The sequence below is a fragment of the Ricinus communis genome, chromosome 7 (assembly GCF_019578655.1).
Source record: "Ricinus communis isolate WT05 ecotype wild-type chromosome 7, ASM1957865v1, whole genome shotgun sequence".
Classification (NCBI taxonomy): Eukaryota; Viridiplantae; Streptophyta; class Magnoliopsida; order Malpighiales; family Euphorbiaceae; genus Ricinus; species Ricinus communis.
This window is the reverse complement of record NC_063262.1, coordinates 19,636,152-19,657,915: the sequence shown is the minus strand read 5'-3', so window position 1 is coordinate 19,657,915 and position 21,764 is coordinate 19,636,152. Positions and strand designations below refer to the sequence as shown.

Sequence of the window (21,764 nt, the reverse complement as noted above, 5' to 3'; positions counted from 1 at the left end):
TCAAAAAGAGCCATATATTTAAGAAAACAATTGGAGATGCTAAAAAGAAGAAAAATAAATAAATTTGAAAAGAAATAGAAGACGCATTAAGCAGAATGAAGAAATCAAATTTCAAATTCAAAAAAAAATCGTAGAAAGCGGTTCATTACTAATTGATTCAATTCTGGAAGAAAAATTCTTGTATAAATAGAAGTTGCCTACCATAGACTCATTCGATGGAATAGGCGACCCAATGACTCATGTGTCAAAATCTAAAACCATGATGCAACTCTTAGATGTGACATACGTTATTTTATGCTTAGGATTCTCAACAACCTTAAAGGATTCAACACAACCTTAGAACTTAAAATTAAAACCAAGTTCATTATTTTGAAAAGCTAACAAAAGCATTCATGCTTAAATTCATGACTAATATCCTACTAAAGAAGAGCTCTAATGATTTGTACACCTACAAGCAGGAAAAAAGAGAAACTCTAAGAAAATATCTGGAGAGAGATTGAATAAAAAATCAATCAAGATTAAAATACTAAATGTGGATAAGGCACTAGACTGGAAAAATTAATTGAAAAATTACATATTGGAAAAATAGAAGCATTCATACAACTAACAACATTAGCACAAAAGTAAATGAATTTGGATGAAGGAAGGTCAAACTAAAATATTTCAACATAAGGGACATAATTTTAAGAAAAGCTAAAATATGCAAAGGAAACACTGCAGTTGGAAGACTTTTTTCAAATTAGGAAGGACCCTATCAAGTGGTTTATCACTCAAGAAAATGACCATATAAATTAGTTACCATGGGAAGAGTATAGATACATCAATTCTGAAATATAGATAAAGGTACTACCAGTTGAATAGATGAGTTCTAAACTCGATATTTTATTTTTTAATTTGTATTGTACATTCGCTTGCTTCTTCACTTAGAAAATATTCAAGCAAAAAATATCTAAGTGAGATGGTTTCACCAGAGAAACATTCAAATAAAAAATCATTAAGTGAGATGGTTCTGCCAGAGGAACATTCAAGCAAAAAAATATTTGAGTGAGATGGTTCCGCCATAGAAACATTCAAATAAAAAAAAACTCTAAGTGAGATAGAGGAACGTTCAAATAAAAAATCTTCAAGTGATATGGTTCCACCAAAGGAACATTCAAGCAAAAAGTCTCTAAGTGATATGGTTCCGTGAGAGGAATATTTAAATAAAAATTCTCTAAGTGAGATGGTTCCATCAAAGAAACATTCAAGCAAAAAGTCTCTAAGTAAGATAGTTTCGCCAGAGGAATATTCAAATAAAAGATTTCTAAGAGAGATGGTTCTACTAGAGGAATATTCAAGGAAAAAAAATCTCTAAGTGAGATGGTTCCACCAAAGAAATATTCAAATAAAAAGTCTCTAAGTGAGATGGTTTCACTAGAGGAACATTCAAATAATAAATCTCTAAGTAAGATTATTATGCCAAAGGAATATTCAATCGCTAAGTGATATGGTTCCACTAAAGGAACCTTCAATACAATTTTCTAAGAGAGACGATTATGTTTGAGGAACAACCAATAAAAATAAACTTCTAGAGTAAAATAGTTATGCTAAAACAAATGATAAACAATTTCGCCAGAAATGGAATAGACGGTTCCGCCAGAAAGACATCCTTATAAAGATCCATAAGTTCGGTTTCACCTCAAGTTCGGTTCAACCTAATAAGACATAATATCTTGTTAAACTGAACCTTTACAAGGGGCTAACGATAATAAAGCTCTTATCATAAGATGAATACTAGTGGGATTCAGTTCATCATAATAGGATTTGGTCCCTTAGGATGGAATTGATAAATTATATTCTAAACAAAAACAATTAAATCTTTAAGAGTAAACTTGACAAATGAAATTGGCATATAAAAAAACTAAAATTTTGCAAAGAGGCAATTGATGGTTTGGTTCATCCTAAGTTGCATAGATCAACCCATGCTTGGTTCATCCTCGGTTGCGTGGTTGAACTCATGTTTGATTCATCCTTTGCTGCATTGTTGAACCTATGTAGCTCTTTTTATCTTTCCCTTTGCCATGGTTTAATAGTTCAAATTTTAACTGTGATGCGAAAAAACATAAATGTCATTCAATTCCATTTAAAGCACCAATGTGGGTATCATGGACAGACTTAAATTCAAGAAGGAGGTTTGTAATACCCGGAATTTTTATATATTTAATAATGAGTTTCTATTTAAGTTAATTTTAGCTTTATTTTTATTTGGTTTAATTTGAAAAGATTTAATGGAAATTTTAATATTAGTCAATTAAATGAATTATTTTTCTATACCCAATTAATTTGAAATTTTAAGAATTAATTAAGTAAATTATTTGAAGGGTAGAATATATTTTTGGTTATTCTAATTTTTCCCCAATGTATATGTATATGTATAAATAAAATTATATATTGGAAAACTTATGGTAGAAATTGTATGGGGTGTTTTTATAAAAGAATTTTAGGAAAATTGGTATGTTAATTAGTTAGTGGTATTAAATTTTAAGTTGGAAAATAATTAGCAAATTGGCTATTTAAATTAATTTTGTGTTAGGACTAAATTGGAGAATTATTTTGGAATAAGAATTAAAAGTATAATTTTATTATTATGAGGGTTTAATAAAAATTTATATGTTTGGTATCTTTGTAAATAAATGTGTCGGTAAGGGTATTTTTTGTAATTGTGTATTTTTCAATAATTCTAATTTGGCCCAAATTAATTAGTTAAAGGCTTAATTGAAAGGTTAAAAAGAAGTTTGGGGGTTAATTGGAATTCTGCAGGATGAAATTGTAAGTAATTAAGAAAGTTGAGGGACCAAATTGTAATAAGAAAACGTTCAGGGGTCAAAAGTCGATATAGAAGAAAGGAAGAGGAGAAAATTGTCTGGGAGAGAGAGTGCGGGCGCCGGGAAGAGAGAGAGAGAAAGAGAGAGTCATGGCGAATGTCCTTCCGACGATGGGCCGGTGGCGGCAATGACCAGCGGCAGCAGCAGAATCGCCAAGTGTGGCAGCGGCTTCCGAGCGTCGTTCCGTCTGTTTCCGGCGGCCTTTTTCCCTCGAAGAGAGCTTCATTTTGGCAGTGGCGGCGTCGGTTTTGGTGGCTGGAGGAGGGAGTTCCGGTGAAGTGAAGGCAGCCGGATATTTCAGCTTTTTCGGTGAGCTCCGACGAAGGATGGACGATCGGAGGACGTATCCTGACTCTCCTCAGCTCAAGCTTCGCATTGGCACCGATTTCGTGGCGATCGGGCTTCGTTTGTGAATCGACGGCCGAGATCGTCCGTAAATCTCTCAGGATGATCGGGTGTTAGAAAATCGAAAGCTGGGATAGTCATCAACGCGTCGTTGTGAGTCCGATGATGTGTTCGGATCATCGATCGGATTCCGGCGGCTGGAGGCGAGTCGACTGAGCGTCTCGGTAATTTTCTCTGGCCCGTTAATTTTGGAATTCTTTGATTTAATTTGTGTGTCTATTGATTGTGTTGAGTATTTGATGATATTGTGAGTCAAAAATAATTGTTTGTCGGTTTGCCTGCCTCGTGTTTTGTGCTGTGTAGCGGAGTCGGGAAAAATGTGAAGTTTGGGGACCCGACTCCTGTTGTTTTGAATTGTTGGATATTTGTAGTATTTTTCTAGCAGGTCCTGGACCCATTATACGGGGGGTAAATGTCCGTGTTGTAGGGGAGGTTCTGCCGAATTTTCGCTAGAATTCTCCCGAGTCGAGATTTTTAGACAGTCAGTCCTAGGAGTCTAGACCTAGGATTAATGATGGATTGTTTCAGCATAATTAATAAATTATTTTTCCGTGATTAGATGATCTATTTTTTCGGCAACCGAGGCACCGGAGCAGAGCTAGAAGGTCGCCCAATTCTATGAGTTAAAGTCACTTAATCGTTGCATTATTGCTAAGTCTGAATTTAATATGCTATTTTGGAAGTTTATGCTTAATATGGTTATTAGTATCGCAACGTAAATAATTTCACTGGATTATTAATTATTGAAGATAATATAAGTATTATTATAGTAATGTTATAATAATACCAAATATTATCAGTTTTCCACATGAGTTGCATGATGTCTTACTCTAAATTGTTAATCGTTATTTTGATATGGTTGGATGATTTCATTAGATAATGATATTTATTATATGTGATGATTTTGATTTGGGGATATGGCTTTCGTAGAACATGCCACCTGATGGGTTACATAAGGACCGAGTGCGCACCAGTAATGATCATGGATGGGTAATAAGATTATTATGAGTTTTGCCCTGGTCGAGCATGGCTCTCTGGGCTGATTTGAGTGAGATGCCAGAGTAAAGAACCCTAGTCGAGCTTCGCTCTCTGGGTGCCGGCTTATTTGAATGTTAAGTGACCGGACTGGAGTTAAGGACCCTGGTCGAACTTCGCTCTCTGGGCGCCAGTCCTATTGGAATGAGATGCCGGAGTAAAGGTCCCTGGTCGAGCATTGCTCTCTGGGCACCAGTCTTATTGGATTAAGAGAGCCAAAATGGCTACTAGAATTTGGGGTTAGGGTTCTACTGATCCACTTGTCCTGTAAAAGTAGAGATATATTTTTATTTATTTATTTATTATGGTATTTGATTATAATGTGATTTTTATTTACGTGCATGGTTTGATATACTAATTTGAATAATCTATATTTTCTGAGAAGAATGCAATAGTCCCCAGAGTATTTGATTTTAACTCACTCTCGAGACTGACAGTCTCATTTTTACTGTTTTTCAGATTCGTGACTGTCAGTCCTCTCGCGACTCTTACTCAGTAACCCGACTCCTTCATCATCGGGTGGTGTATTCGATTTGGTATGTTAATTTGTAAAATCTTAGATTCTCCGTAGTAGTAATAGTAGATGTATCAGTTGTAAATTTTCTGAGTTTCGGATCTCGCCAAATTCTTCTGGCAGACCGAATTAGTTATGTAAAATTTAATTGTTGAGATATTTGTGGCGTTGTTACTAGTAAAAATTGAGATGAGATTTGTTTAAGTCAGTGAATGTTAGGCTTACTACGGGTTTCGCTAGCCTTACGCCTACCCATTCCCTAGTGCCGGTCACGGGCCCACAGACGGGGTCGTGACAAAGTTGGTATCAGAGCTTAGGTTTAGATTTCCTTTGACCTAAGTTAAGATTTTTCTTGGTACTGCGGAGCTAGAATCAAGTCTGTCTTGTTGTTCTCATTGACTCCAGTGTCTCAACCTTCTCTATTAGAGAGTCTGTCTTTCCTTCTTGTGAGCTTGTCTTTGATGCGGTGTTGAGAATGAGCGCTGTAGCGATGGGAAGATTTGAAGCGCGGTAGACTCGTGTCGTTTTCATCAAGTGATTAGTGCAGTCCACTTTTGGAAGCTTTGATTGTTGTTTTGATGGTGGGCACCGCAGTCAGATTTAGTGCAGAGCGAGGTTGCAGTCGTGTCATGGACTGCCTCGTCATCGCCTTATTGAGTAGCGCCGACGTTAGTGCCTGGGAAGTCGAGCGGATGTCAGAGCTTTATGGTTGATTTTTGTGGTTATAAGGAGCTTAAGAAAGGTGGCAAGAGTATTTTCGGATGCTCGGAATCCAGAGAAACTTAAGCGAACATTATTTATTTTCCTAAGTAGAACAAGTGTTTTTTAAATATAATATTTCGCCGAGTCCCGTAAGAGTGCATTATGGCATTTCACTATTAGGCATGCACAAATTCATTTTAGGACATGCATCATACATCGTGCATTGCAACCCTTGGTGATAGGGGCATCATCACCCTAGTGCGCGATATTGTAGAATTTTATATAAAGAGAAATGGTTGGAGATTTTATGATTTTACAAAAGTATTTTTCCAAGATAATAAAGCTTTTATCAATGATGATTATGAGGTAAATAAATAAGTAAATTTTTTAAAGTAAATGGTGTTAGCTTGAGAATTCTCTGGATGACGAGCTGAGTTGCTATGAGAATGAGTCTGTGGCGCAGTAGGCCCATATTGGATGATAGCGAAGGCTTCTGGATTTCAGTCAAAGAGGAATTTTGTGTCAGGATGGCATGGTTTGTATCGGTTATAGAAACCAGATGGATGGTATGTCGTGGATGATGTGATGTGGATGTTAAGAATTTTCTACGCGTGTAAGGACATGTCATTAGGAAGGAAATTTGGTGAGTGAATTTTTGGTAGGATCAGAGTTGGCCCTTTTTGTGTGGAACCCTTGGTTTTGTCGGCAGGTTGGTGAGGTGGCATATAAGCTGGACTTGCCGCCAAGTAATGTTCCCTGAGGTCAAATCCAGTTGTTCGTAGGTCTGAGTTGAGGAAGTATATTTTTGATCCTTTGCTCGTGTTGGATCCTCAGTGTGTGGATGTAAGTAAAGATTTGGTTTCCGAGGAGCGTAAATCAGGATCGCCAGTTTTGCTAAAGGGTTTTGTCGATGAGTCTTGTGGTTGAGTTTATTTCTGCCGAGGAAAAGTTCTCGAGAAGCCGAGTTGGAGATGAGAGGTTCCTAATTAGTTTCAGTCTTAGTGTGAAGCCCCTTTTCTTTTAAAATTCGAGGACGAATTTTTTTTTTAAGGGGGGGAGAATGTAATACCCGGAATTTTTTTATATTTAATAATAAGTTTCTATTTAAGTTAATTTTAGCTTTATTTTTATTTGGTTTAATTTGAAAAGATTTAATAGAAATTTTAATATTAGTCAATTAAATGAATTAATTTTCTATACCCAATTAATTTAAAATTTTAAGAATTAATTAAGTAAATTATTTGAAGGGTAGAATATATTTTTGGTTATTCTAATTTTTTCCAAATGTATATGTATATGTATAAATAAGATTATATATTGGAAAAATTATGGTAGAAATTGTAAGGGGTGTTTTTATAAAAGAATTTTAGAAAAATTGGTATGTTAATAGTTAGTGGTATTAAATTTTAAGTTGGAAAATAATTAGCAAATTGGCTATTTAAATTAATTTTGTGTTAGGACTAAATTGGAGAATTATTTTGGAATAAGGATTAAAAGTATAATTTTATTATTATGAGGGTTTAATAAAAATTTGTATGTTTGGTATTTTTGTAAATAAATGTGTCGGTAAGGGTATCTTTTGTAATTGTGTATTTTTCAATAATTCTAATTTGGCCCAAATTAATTAGTTAAAGGCTTAATTGAAAGGTTAAAAAGAAGTTTGGGGGTTAATTAGAATTCTGCAGGATGAAATTGTAAGTAATTAAGAAAGTTGATGGACCAAATTGTAATAAGGAAAAGTTTATGGGTCAAAAGTCGATATAGAAGAAAGGAAGAGGAGAAAATTGTCGGGGAGAGAGAGTGTGGTAGAGAGAGAGAGAGAGTCGCGGTGTCCTTCCGCCGGACGACCAATCTGGCGGCAGCCGTTGGCGGCGGAATCGCGCGAAGTGTGGCAGTGGCTTCCGAGCATCGTTCCTGCCTTTTCGGCTGATCTCGGTGGCGATCGGCTCCCCTCGAAGAGAGCTTCATTTTGGTGGTGGCGGCGTCGGTTTTGGTGGCCAGAGGAGGGAGTTTCAGTGAAGTGAAGGCAGCCGTATTTTTTAACTTTTTTGGCGAGCTCCGGCGGAGGATGGACGATCGGAGGACGTATCCTGACTCTCCTCAGCTCAAGCTTCGCATTGGCACCGGTTTCGTGGCAATCGGGCGTTATTTGTGAATCGACGGCCGAGATCGAACTCAAATCTCTCTGGATGATCGGGTGTCAGATCGGAAAATCGAAAGCAGGGATCGTCATCAGCGCGTCGTTGTGAGTCCGATGATGTGTTCGGATCGTCGATCGGATTCCGGCGGCTGGAGGCGAGTCGACCGAGCGTCTCGGTAATTATCTGTGGCCCGTTAATTTTGGAATTCTTTGATTCAATTTGTGTGTCTATTGATTGTGTTGAGTATTTGATGATATTGTGAGTCAAAAATAATTATTTATCGGTTTGCCTGCCTCGTGTTTTGTGTTGTGTAGCGGAGTCGGGAAAAATGTGAAGTCTGGGGACCTGACTCCTGTTGTTTTGAATTGTTGGATATTTGTAGTATTTTTCTAGCAGGTCTTGGACCCGTTATACGGGGGGTAAATGTCCGTGTTGTAGGGGAGGTTCTGCCGAATTTTCGGTAGAATTCTCCCGAGTCGAGATTCTTAGTCAGTCAGTCCTAGGAGTATAGACCTAGGATTAATGATCGATTATTTCAGCATAATTGATAAATTGTTCTTCCGTGATTAGATGATCTGTTTGTTCGGCTAGCTCCTACCGAGGCACCGGAGCAAAGCTAGAAGGTTGCCCAATTCTGTGAGTTAAAGTCACTTAATCGTTGCACTATTGCTAAGTCTGAATTTAATATGCTATTTTGAAAGTTTATGCTTAATATGGTTATTAGTATCGCAACGTAAATAATTTCACTGGATTATTAATTATTGAAGATAATATAAGTATTATTATAGTAATGTTATAATAATACCAAATATTATCAGTTTTCCACATGAGTTGCATGATGTCTTACTCTAAATTGTTAATCGTTATTTTGATATGGTTGGATGAATTCATTAGACAATGATATTTATTATATGTGATGATTTCGATTTGGGGATGTGGCTTTCGTAGAACATGCGACCTGATGGGTTACATCAGGACCACGTGCGCACTGGTAATGATCATGGACGGGTAATAAGATTATTATGAGTTTTGCCCTGGTCGAGCATGGCTCTCTGGGCTGATTTGAGTGAGATGCTAGAGTAAAGGACCCTAGTCGAGCTTCGCTCTCTGGGTGCCGGCTTATTTGAATATTAAGTGACCGAACTGGAGTTAAGAACCCTGGTCGAGCTTCGCTCTCTAGGCGCCAGTCCTATTGGAATGAGATGTCGGAGTAAAGGTCCCTAGTCGAGCATTTCTCTCTGGGCGCCGGCTTATTTGGATACTTAAGTGACCAGACTGGAGGTAAGGTCCCTGGTCGAGCATTGCTCTCTGGGCGCCAGTCTTATTGGATTAAGAGAGCCAAAATGGCTACTAGAATTTGGGGTTAGGGTTCTACTGAGCCACTCGTCCCGTAAAAGTAGAGATATATTTTTATTTATTTATTTATTATGGTGTTTGATTATAATGTGATTTGTATTTACGTGCATGGTTTGATATACTGATTTGAATAATCTATATTTTCTGAGAAGAATGCAATAGTCCCCAGATTATTTGATTTTAACTCACTCTCGAGACTGACAGTCTCATTTTTACTGTTTTTCATATTCGTGACTGTCAATCCTCTCGCGACTCTTACTCAGTAACCTGACTCCTTTATCATCGAGTGGTGTATTCGATTTGGTATGTTAATTTGTAAAATCTTAGATTTTTCGCAGTAGTAATAATAGATGTATCAGTTGTAAATTTTCTGAGTTTCGGGTCTCGCCAAATTCTTCTGGCAGACCAAATTAGTTATATAAAATTTAATTGTTGAGATATTTGTGGCATTGTTACTAGTAAAATTTGAGATGAGATTTGTTTAAGTCAGTGAATGTTAGGTTTACTACGGGTTTCGGTGGCCTTACGCCTACCCATTCCCTAGTGCCGATTACGGGCCCACAGACGGAGTCGTGACAAGGTTTTTCTCATGTCCTAAGTGGAAGGTAAAGATTTATTTTTTCTAATTTCAAAGGCAAATTCTTTTGTTTTAGGTTTCATAAAAGATATTTTGGTATTATATAGAGAATGAAAGTGCAAATACTTTAAGCGGAAAGATGAAAAGTTCACTTTTTAGTTTCTAGAAATTACTAATAGGTCGAGGTTAGAAAAAAAAAAGATTGAAATATGAGATTGAGTGTTTGGCTTGATATGGATGTGAAAGGTGCAAGGGAGACTTGATGGCACTTGAGTATGAATTAAAGTCGGTGAAGAATTTGCTAAGTGAAGTTACTACTGAAGTTGGAAAGCTTAGGGAAAGTAATAATTAATTAAAGATTATGTTGGAAATGACATGGATTTGTATATTAGTTGTGCTTTATTGGAAGTAATAAATGGAAAGCATTTCAGTAATGGATAAGAAAGTTGGGTGTAAATGGGTAGTTATATTAGTAATGGGTAGGGCTGAGCATGGATCTCGGTGATTCCCGCCCGAACCAAATAACCATATCGAAAAGTATCAGAACCGAAAAAAATCGAAATTTTTTATAACCGAATTGAACTGATCCGAATTTTTTTACTATTACGTTATGGTACTAGTTCTTTAGTAAAAGCCGTACCGTAACCGTACCAGAACCAATCCGTCTTGTACTGATCCGGACCAAACCGTAGAACCGAATTTTTTATATATATTTATAAATAATTATTTATATTATATAAATAATACATAGTAAAAAAATAATACACATACTTTATTTTATATTTATCATTTATATAATTCAAACAATTGTTATCGAAATACAAAATATAATACATATTAAAATAACTATAATATTATAATATACTTTATACTCTATAAACAATATAAGTTATATATATTAATATGTCACATAGTATACTGATACTAGTAATCTAATATACATACTATAATACTAGATTTAAAATTTATCTATTATCTAGAAATTTTTGACAAGTTAATTAAGAAATTATTTAATTTAATAAAAAGTTATATAAATTAGTAAAAATTATAAAAAGATATTATTATATAAGTATAATATTATTTACACTATATTTATTAATAAATTAATTTTTAATTATATAATATTTTTATTTTAAAAATAATAATATTAATTATACTAAAAGTATTAATTTATATAAATATTAAAATTAATAAATAAATATTTTAAAAATAATTTTTATATTATTATACTAATAAAACTTAAAAAATTAAATATTTAGAAATAATTAATTTATTAACTTTTAAAATATTATAAATTAATATTAAAATACAAAAAAAAATATTAAATTATATTTATAAATTTTATTGTTTTTGAAAAGGATCAAACAAAACTTGAGAAAAAATTGTCAAAACATCTTTTAACAAAGTTAGGGATTTTATCGTTGCTGCCGTTCCCATTGCCCATCATTCTTTGGCGTTCGCCGCCTCATTGCTCCCGTGGCCCATCATCGCGACGCCGCTTCCGTGGCCCATCGTTGCTGCCGTTCCCGTGGCCCATCGTTCGCCGTTCCGTGGCCCATCGCCCATCGCTCCCGCCGCCCATCGCCGCCGCTTTTCGCCGTTGCCTTTTTCTTTGTTGTTCTTTGTTGTTCCGATTCGTAGCCGCGCTCCACCCATCGTTTTCAACCGATCCGATCTTCTTCTTCTCGGTATTGTGTCAAATGTGGATGTGTTCTTTTGCAAGATGTGAACTCTAGTATGTAAAGTGCATTGTTTATTGATCTTATTATGCTTGTTTTTATGGTGAAAAACTCTTCAATTATGCAGCCTGACTTTTTCTTCTGTTGTTTTTAAGTTGTCAAGTAATCATTACTCTTTACCAGAATATAATCAATTAAAAATGTTAATGATGAAATACTCTTTTAGTGCTGCCATTTTTAAATTATAACTTATGCTTGCCTACGCCTATAAATAATTGAGATATTGCCAGCTCTATTGATATGCTTGTCGGGGGGTTGTACTCATTACAAGCATTTGATTCGCAGTTGGCAAAATATAATTTACCATCCAACTCCCTCATGCATTATATAAAATAATGAGAAAATCTTTTGTTTTGTGTTAATACATTTGAACTGAAAATTTAAATTGTATTTAAATAATTATAAGATGGATATTAAAAGGACTAGGATCAGCTAGACTTAATTTATCGATTGGATTAGAGGCATTAATTGCTTATGTTTTAAAACTACGTACAGAATCTTTATTTTATTTTTTTGCATGCTTAAGGGATTATTAACATGTTTTGTCAACAAATAAAGATTTGTTCCTTTAAAATGCTAGACATTGAGTGAGTAGGAAAGTGCAATGAGGTCCAAAATAACTTAACTAGGACATTCCCTTGTAAATTATTCTAGTCAATTAGTTACAGGTCATAGTGATTAGTCATGTTTGAGGACGACTGCCATTGAATTAGCAATAATAATAGTTGAAAATGAAAGTGCACAAATTAAAAGATGCATATTTGGTTATATTAAATTTATAAGTGCACAAAATGTTAAATGTAGCTATACGTGATAAGTAACAAAAGTATAATAAATTAATAATACGATAGATATATCTATTTATAGAGAGCCAAATTTATCTATAGCAATTAAGCTTTAACTTAATTTTATCTTATATTTTGCAGTTTATAAAGATGGTAAAACATGGCGTTAGCCAACTATCCAGCACTAAGAAGAGGAAAATAATTGATTATACTTCTTCAAATATTGATGGCTTGTGCTTAGCTTCAATTCCACCTCCATCGGAAAATAATGCTTCATCATTGGCAATATGATACTGCTCAAGTAAACATCTGTGTCCATCACCAACAGAAAAAGAAATGTAGACTGTTGACACTAATGAAGGTACTAACACTGCTAATCCACCAACTTCCCCTCCTAGTAAAACTAGGTCATTTGTTTGGTTGCATTTTGAAAAAATTAAGAACTCTGATGGTAAAGAGACGAGTAGAGTTAGGTGTTTATAGTGTGGTAAGAATTACCAAGGTGGTAGTGCCATGGGAACTTCGGGTCTTAGGAAACACTTGCGAGTAACCTGTAAAAAATTTCCTCACAAACAATAGTTGATTGATGCAGAAATTAAGACAAATCGCAAAAGACCATAACATTCTTAAAGTCCATAAATACCGAAAGTCCTAAGATTGGAACTTGGTGTTTTGATCAAGAAGCTTGTAGGAAAGCATTAGTTCGAATGATAATTAAAGATGAATTACCCTTTAGATTTGTGGAAAAGGAAGGGTTTAGAGAATTATTCAAGCTGTTGTACCTCATTTTATTATTCCTTCTAGATTCACCATTGTAAGGGATTGTTTCACTTTGTTTGCTGAAGAGAAAAAAAAATTGAAAGCCATTATTGCAACACAATGTCAAAGAGTCTCTTTGACCACTGATACTTGGACAAGTGTGCAAAATTTAAGTTATCTTTGTTTGACTGCTCATTTTATAGATGCTGATTGGAATATGCATAAAAGGATATTAAATTTTTGTGTTGTTAAGAGTCATAGAGGTATAAATATAGGTAATGCAGTAGATGCTTGTATGGAGGAGTGGGGTATAAAAAAGGCCATGTGCATAACTGTTGATAATGCATCTAGTAATGACACTGCTATTCAACAATTGAAGAAAAGATTATTAAAGAAAAATGCATTTATTTTGGGTGGAGATGCATTTCATATGAGGTGTTTTTGCTCATATTCTTCAATTAATTATGAAAGATGGACTTCAAATATCTCAAGTTTTCATTAAAAAATTAGAGATGTTGTGAAGTACATTAGAAGTAGTCCTCAAAGAATGGATCTATTTAAGAAGGCTTGCGAGTTAGCAAATTTAAAGAATAAGTCCTCTTCACAGTTAGATTGCCTAACTAGGTGGAATTCAACTTATTTGATGTTAGATTATGCTTTGGGCTATCAAAAGGCTTTTGATGTGTTGGAGGACATAGACTCCAAATTCCTTGCTGATTTTGGTGATGATTTACCTAGTGAAGTAGATTGGACTAAAGCTAAGGTGCTAATAAAGTTTCTTAAGAAATTCTATTATGCTACTTACAAACTATCTGGCACATTGTACTTTACTTTAAATCTTTATTTTTCGGAGGTGATAAAGATTTTAAAAGAACTAGATGCTTCTAAATTAGCAAGGATAGTGAGCTAATTGAAATGACCATTGAAATGCGAGCTAAATTTGACAAATATTAGGGTTCTTTAGATAAAATGAATGTTATGTTATTTGTGGCTGCTGTTTTGGATCCTAGGTGCAAATTAAAGTACTTGAAAGCTAAGTACACCATTTATTATTGTGAAGATGAGGCAAAAATTTTGAAAAAAAAAAGGTGAAAACAGCTTTAGAGTTGATGGTGGATGAATACAAGATAATTGAGGATCAATTATATATGGGTGAGGTTGTAGGGAGCTCAGAAAAATCTGCATATGATAGTGGGCCAAGTAATACGGAAATAGAAGAAGAGATTGATGAGTTCTTTTTAGAGGAAGAAGCGCAGCAAAATTTATCTAAGATATCTGAGTTAGATAGGTACTTCGAAGAATTTGTAGAAAAATTCACCATTGATTTCGATATCTTAGCATGGTGGAAAGTGAATTCAGTAAGGTATCATATCTTGTCCAAGGTTGCACGCGATGTATTGGCTATCCAAGCTTCAACAGTAGCCTCTGAATCTGCATTTAGTATTGGAGAACGAACTCTAGATCAATATAGAAGTTCTTTACTTTCTACAACAGCGAATGTCCTCATTTATTGTCAAGATTGGCTTAGAAGTTCAAATAAATCTATCCAACTAGAAGAATCAATAGAGGATATTGAAAGCATAGTATCAGGTAACACTTCTTTACTTCTTACATATGTTTGTTTATTGTTGATGCTGTTAAGTCTTATTGACGTAATTTTTTACTTTTATTGTAGAAATGTTTCAAGATCCTGAGATTGGTGAGTCTCTTATGCCAAGATTAAATGTGGAGTGCTAATTTTGAGCAGAGGTAATAACATTCCTTTGCTAATTTTGGACATGTATTTTAGTGCTACATAAAGTTTGTAAATTTATTTATTTATTTTAATGATTGTCATATGTAAAATATTTTTATGCTAGTAGTAATATATATTTTAATGGTTTGTAATTGAATGAATTATTGCAAGTGACTGAATTGCGAAACAGATTGTTAAAGAATGTGATTGCAATTTTAATTCAGATTTTCATACTACTTTTTTTAGGTTGGTAATCATATTTTCTCTAAATGTATTTGATTAAAGATGAGATTAAATTTGTGTTTTTAAAATTTTTTAGAACCGAAAATAGCACCAAACCAAACTGTATTGAACCGTAAAATTGGTACAATACGGTATTGGATCTTTTTATGTTTGGTACGGTACTGGTACCTTCAAATTTAAAATAACCGAGGTTTGGTATGGTACTGGTGATTTATAAATAACCAAATTGGATCGATCCGTGCTCAGCCCTAGTAATAGATAAGAAAACATTTACATTTCTTCTTCTTCCCATTATCATCAAAGTTTGGACTATTAAATCATGGCAGAGGGCAAGATGAGGAAGAGCTATGATAGGAAGAAAAAGACATTGATGAAATTTTAAGAATCATAAGGAGAATCGATGGTTAATTTTTTAAATAAAATTGGAGGTTCTATACCAATTAATATCTATATTATCTTTATTTAAGAAAATAAATTAAATAATTGGAAATAAAAAAAATATAATTATTTTCTTAATTCAATAGATGGGCGTGTCTATTTATGTAAAGTCAAAAGTCAAAAGGTCAAATTGGCCTTTCACGCAAAGTCCAGGGGCTAAATTGGCCCTTATTCCAAAACCATATTTACCGGCCTTCGTTTCTCTGTGCTTGATTACAACTGTAAACTTCTCCGTTCCATACCTCAAAATGGCAAATCAGAAACTTTCACAAGCATTCAAGAGATCCAATCCAACAATTCCCACTTCAATATTAAGCCAAGAAATTGCAGAAAAAATCACTAAAATCCTTATCAAATCAGGTCTAAAACCCCTTGAGACCAAATCATCTCTGCTTTCGAATCTCGATTCTTACACAACCAATCTTGTTCTCTCCAACCCAAATCTCCCAACTCGTTCTTGCTTGAACTTCTTCAAATGTCTTCAGAAAAACCAGTCCCTTATTTGTCATAAACCTGATCTTCGAGCCCATGTAATCCTTATTTCTAGACTTTTTAAGGCTAGAAAATTTGTAGTGATGAAGAATGTGTTAACTTGCTATGCGATGGATAAAAATCTCCGGTGCTCAGTCTCAGACTTCGTTTCCTTGATTGACAATAGGTTTCATGAACCAAAATTTGTTGAAAAGTTATGTGATATGTTGTTTAGAGTTTATGTAGATAATAGCATGTTCGAAGAGGGTTTTAAGGTTTTTGATTATATGGTGCATAATGGGTTAAAGATTGATGATAGGTCTTGTATAGTGTGTTTACTTGCATTGAAGAGAAGTGATCAAATGGTGATGTCTTTGGGCTTCTTTAAAAAAATGGTTGAGTTTAAGGTGGATGTTACTGTCTATTCTATGACAATTGTGATTGATGGCTTGTGTAAGAAAGGAAGGGTTGAGAGGGCTAAGGATTTGATGCTTGAAATGACTGGTAAAGGGATTAAACCAAACGTTGTCACGTATAATACCCTAGTTAATGCCTACATTAAAATTATGGATTTTGAAGGTGTTAATGAGATGCTAAGATTGATGGAGATGGATAAAGTTGTGTATAATGCTGCTACATATACACTTTTAATTGAATGGTATGGCAGCTCCGGCAAGATTGCTGAAGCTGAGAAAGTGTTTGAAAAAATGCTTGAGAGAGGCGTAGAAGCAGATATACATGTGTTTACTTCAATTATTAGTTGGCAATGTAAGCTGGGGAATATGAAAAGAGCTTTTGCGCTGTTTGATGAGCTGAATGAGAGAGGCCTTGTTGCAAATGCTCACACTTATGGCGCTTTGATTCATGGCACTTGCAATTCCGGACAATTGGATGCGGCTGAGATGTTGGTGAATGAAATGCAAAGTCAAGGTCTGGATATGAATTTGGTGATATTTAATACACTTATAAATGGGTATTGCAAAAAAGGAATGATAGATGAAGCTCTAAGGATGCAGGATGTAATGGAGAAGAAAGGATTTGAGAATGATATATTCACTTATAATACCATTGCTGGTGGGTTGTGTAAATTGAATAGGCATGAGGAAGCAAAGAGGTGGTTATTTACAATGGTAGAAAAAGGTGTGGACCCTAATGCTGTGAGTTTTACTATTATGATAGACATACACTGCAAGGAAGGGAACTTGGTGGAAGCAGAGAGGGTTTTTCAAGACATGAAGAAAAAGGGAGAGAAGCCGAATGTTGTTACATATAACACTTTAATAGATGGGTATAGCAAGAAAGGGAAGCTGAAAGAAGCATACAGGCTAAAAGATGAAATGGAAAGTATCGGAATGACTTCAGATATCTATACATACACAACACTTGTGCACGGGGAATGTGTTTTCGGGAAGGTAGAAGAGGCCTTGACTCTGCTTAATGAAGTCTGTCGAAAGGGTTTGGCTATTAGCATAGTAACTTACACAGCAATCATATCCGGCTTGTCCAAGGAGGGAAGATCAGAAGAAGCTTTTAGATTGTACGATGAGATGATGGCAGCAGGGCTGACCCCTGATGACAGGGTATATACTTCCCTTGTGGCGAACCTTCACAAGACTTAGTTTGGGGGATTGGCATCAAACCATTGACTAGTAAGTTTAGCAATCTATGCTTTGACTTCAAGAAGTGAAATATTTGATTCAATTGATTCCCCTTGAGCATTATGTAGAGAAACCTAGCTGCACGCTTTTGATTTCTATTTATCCAATACATATGTTTACAATTTCTTTTCTATCACTGTTCTGGGAAAGATGAATGGGCCTCAATATTGAAAATTAATTTATTTAATAAATTCACAATCTACATATGCTTACTTTTGACATTTGCAGGAGTCTTTTGTGGATTGATAAAAACAGGGATTTGTTTCTCATATTGTGTTTGAGTATTTTATTTAAAGAGAAATGGTCAAATGGAAGCTTTTCGAGAAGTTATATCTTTTGTATTAAGAGGGTCATTGGTGTCGCCAAAGTTTCCCCTTTGCCCATGGAAATGCTGATTTCGCTCTTCTTTTCCTAAAACTTTCTTTTTTGGGATTGTTAGTTTTTCACTTGTTTTTACTTTCATCGTTTTCAAGTAAGAAATGGTTGGCCGGAACAACTGATGTGGTTGTGAACATGAAACTGTTGGCTTTTGTTGATAGAATCTTTGTTTCTTTAGGCAACTTTGTGCAACATGTATGCATGGCAACGTAGGTCCTTGTGTCTTATCATTTGCTTATGGCTTTGTTTGGAATAAGTCATATTCAAGATTTCAATTGAATCGAGTTCTTGCAAAATCATGTTACTTTTGGCATGATCTCGTTTTTTTTAAATGCCTTAGTTTTTTTCTGAAGTTATAAGTTTGAGTTAATATCATTTCCGAGCTATGTAGTTGTGATCCAGAAGTGTCTTTTGGATATCCTGCCTTCCTGGATTGCTTGGTGCATTTTTGCTTGTCATTCTCGGAGCATTTGATGAAATGATCCTTGTTTTATTTTCTTCTTTTTCTCTATGGGTTTTAATGTAAGTCATGTCTTGGTGTTATCTTACTAAAAGTGAAATTTGTTTGGATGGGCAAGCAACCATACAATAGAGACTTGCTTTTGTCAATGCATTATCTATGAGATAATGAAATACGTACGAGGAGATTTCTGGATTTATTGATGTAGTGATTGCAGACACAATCTAAATGATTTCTTTCGACAAATGACTTCTAATATATCAGCAATGTGCGTTCGGATTTGTAAGTGAGAATATCAAATTATGGGTTTCATAAATTTTGAATTTTGATTGTGCCGGTTTTGGTATTTAGCATGGTAGTTTTATTCTTGCTATCTACTGCATCTGCCAAACTGCAACTATTTGATGAAGGATTGGTATTAGGTTTCTTGGAGTTCGCATTCTTTGATGATTTTGAAATCAGTTTGGTTTGGTGACATTCTCAAATGTTCTCTCTTATATGCTTAACAATGTAAATTGGTGGAGGCCATGTTTCCACATTATGTATTACTTCTCCTTGAATGACATTGTGAAGAATTTCTTTAATGAAGAGATAAAAATATTCCTCGTTAGTTAAGTCCATCCGTTTAGCTGTTGGGTCTAATTAATCTATTGTGGTAAGTTTACAAAATTTAAGAGAAGTTTCGAAAGAATGGAAATAATTAATCTTGTGAGCAGAACTTCTGCTTAGCAAAGTATCCGCTCTTGTGTTGGCTAAGAAGTTATGGTGTTCCCTTGCTAATTTATACTCATAGTCTATGCTGGTTAGACCTATAGTTTTAGATTTACGCTTCTTGAATGTTTGAAAAGTGTGGGAACTTTTGGTTGTCTGTTTTCTCTCACAGAACTGACAATATGATGTTTGCAGGAGAACATCTATTATCTCTTGGGAAGAGTAACCGAAGTAAAGAGGTCATATATTCAGGAATGAGATTATGATTGAACCAATAGGGATGCAAAACATGCTGGACTTCCAGATGAAAAACTGAGAAAGTTGCATTTTATGGAAAAAGTGCCACTTCAATACAAAATTTCTCTGGGCAGAACAAAATATTACTTTTCAGGGATATGCTCCATACTTTCTGAGGAACAGATGGAAAAACATTTTGAAAGTGAAACTAGCAATACATTGGAGCTTGGCATCTGGAAGGTATTCGAAAATTTTCAGTGAAGTTGGGATATAGAATTAGAAGTCAATAACTTGACAAGCCTGTATTAGGTTGTTGATGCTTTGCGGTTAAATATATAGAAAAAGAGCTGACTGTGCATTTCTCTAATGATATACTCCTGATTTCTTTTTATCTCTGGTTTTCTGATAATATGGTGTTACTCTAATCACATACCTGGTTCAGGGGCAAACATAGCAAGGTTAGGAGCAAGAGGTGCCGCACTAGCGAGTACATCCACAATTGAATCACGGATGGTGAAACCAGAGTTACAAATGGGAGGCATAGTGTGTGGAGGGAAGATAACAGAGGAAGGCAAACAGGTCTTGGATCATGGAAAGTTGAATGTACAAAGAGTGTCTGCTGTACAGGTTTGGGAATGGGGATTCCCAGGCTTGTGAGAATTCCCCTTTCCGAGGGCACTCAATTGATGTAGTTATTCCGGTTGCTTAAGATGGTAGAGGAAAGAGGGACCATCCATGATAATTGGAAAGTGTTTCTGTATCTAAACTAGTAGCATTTTAATTTCCACTTCTTTTACATCCCTTTACATCTGAATTAGTAAGGATTAACAATTACTGTCAGTGTCATGAAGCCCAACCAGTTCACGGAAATGACCAAACAATGGCAATCATTTAGTTACTGAAATCAATCCAACATCTCTAATTGTCTCCATTTCCATTTATAAATGCCTCTTCTTGATTGACATCAAGGCCTGAACCTTTGGAACATGACATGAAGAACCCTGCATTGCTTAGATGCTAAGGTGGTCCAGAACATGGCCAAGGCTAATTTATTTAAAAATTATCTTGCATAAGCATGTGTTTGCATTAAAAACAAGGACCGGCTCAACAATATTTCTGACCTTAAGAATGGTTAATTCATTTAAAAATTATCTCTTTCTCTTACCTTTTGAAATGTATTTGGAAAAGAATTTATTTTTTATAGAATCTAATATATCCAAAGGTGTTTCTGTTCCCGTATTTGTAATTCTTTTAAAATTTTTAATTTATAAAATTAAGTTAAACCATCAATTTCATGTTATTCAGGGGACTACCTAAAGAGACTCCTAGTGTTAAAACAACTATGTAACTTAATGAAAGATTATGGCAGAAAATCCTTAGGCGCTTTTAAGCCCTTTGGCACACTATGACCAATCTGTAAATTATATCACGGATCCAGTTGCAGTAATGTAGACTTGAATTATTTAACACGTATCTCTGATGATTAAATTTGTAATACTTTTTGTTTCAAGACTAGTGCATTTACTAAATATATTTTTTTATTTACTTTTTTAGTTTTTTACACAATAAAAAATAGTCATGTTTCAATCTAGTTAATTATAAATTTTATTATATAATTTTATATTTGATATTTGGTAAATTAATAATTTTATTAAGTATTAAATTATAAAATTAATTTTATTTTCATTAAATATTGATTATTTTATTAGTTAAAAATTAGTAATTTTATTAGTAGTTTATTCTTATAATAATGTTGTTAGTATAATAAATATTAATAGAAATAATAAAAATTAAAATTTTATTTGTGTAAAATTTTTAATATAATTATTATTTACAAATTCTAACATTTTTTTAGTGGTTTTCTTAATGATTTCAAGGATAGTTCTATTTTTTATTATAAAATATCCTATTTATTTTTTATATGACATTGAATCTTTATTGTCACGCATATTCCTTAGGTTCATTAGACATAAACTGTAGGTTCATTAGATATAAATTATAGATTCATTGATAGTACAGTGTTGGTTCATTAAAGATTTACTGTTAAATGTAGTTATAAGTAACAAGATCATTAAGTATTGGTTCATCAAATATAAAGTATAGATTTATTAGTTCTAAACTGTAAATTCATCAGTTAAAATATGAATTTATTTTTTAAATTATAAATTTTTAAACTATAATCTATCAATCTTAGGTGTACGTGTAATGAACTTATAGTTTATAAATTATGAACCTATTTTGTTTTTAATCTATGAATCTATATATTTTTATGAACTCCTAGAATACTATATATGAACTTCAAGTATACTTGTAATGAAATTATAGTTTATAATTTATAAATTTGTTATTAACTTACGAACCTTTAGTTTTATGATTTAAAAATTTTAATATAATTTTTATTTACAAATTCTAGCATTTTAGTAGTTTTTTTAATGACTTCAAGGATAATTCTATTTTTTTTGTAAAATGTCATATTTATTTTTTATATAACTATCATGCATATTTATTAAGTTCATTAGACATAAATTATAGGTTCATTAAACATAAATTGTAGGT

The 21,764-nt window shown here is 34.0% G+C and overlaps 1 protein-coding gene across 2 annotated transcripts; it reads left to right on the top strand.

Annotated features, from left to right (window-relative positions):
- The first annotated feature begins 15,499 nt into the window (after positions 1–15,499).
- On the top strand, positions 15,500–20,014 carry LOC8277721 (pentatricopeptide repeat-containing protein At2g32630). Of its 2 annotated transcripts, XR_001534990.3 has the most exons (3): positions 15,500–17,413; positions 19,167–19,448; positions 19,651–20,014. XR_001534990.3 is itself a non-coding variant. In XM_002515693.4 (2 exons), the coding sequence occupies exon 1, from the start codon at positions 15,542–15,544 to the stop codon at positions 17,381–17,383; it is 1,842 nt and encodes a 613-aa protein (XP_002515739.1). In that variant the 5' UTR covers positions 15,500–15,541; the 3' UTR covers positions 17,384–17,413; positions 19,651–20,014. The 2 variants fall into 2 exon arrangements, 1 of the variants encoding a protein (XP_002515739.1); XM_002515693.4 differs by lacking the exon at positions 19,167–19,448.
- The last annotated feature ends 1,750 nt before the right edge of the window (positions 20,015–21,764 follow it).

Bases quoted from the DNA above. Each gene is read 5' to 3' on its own strand.
- LOC8277721 (XM_002515693.4), top strand. From the start codon at position 15,542: ATGGCAAATCAGAAACTTTCACAAGCATTCAAGAGATCCAATCCAACA.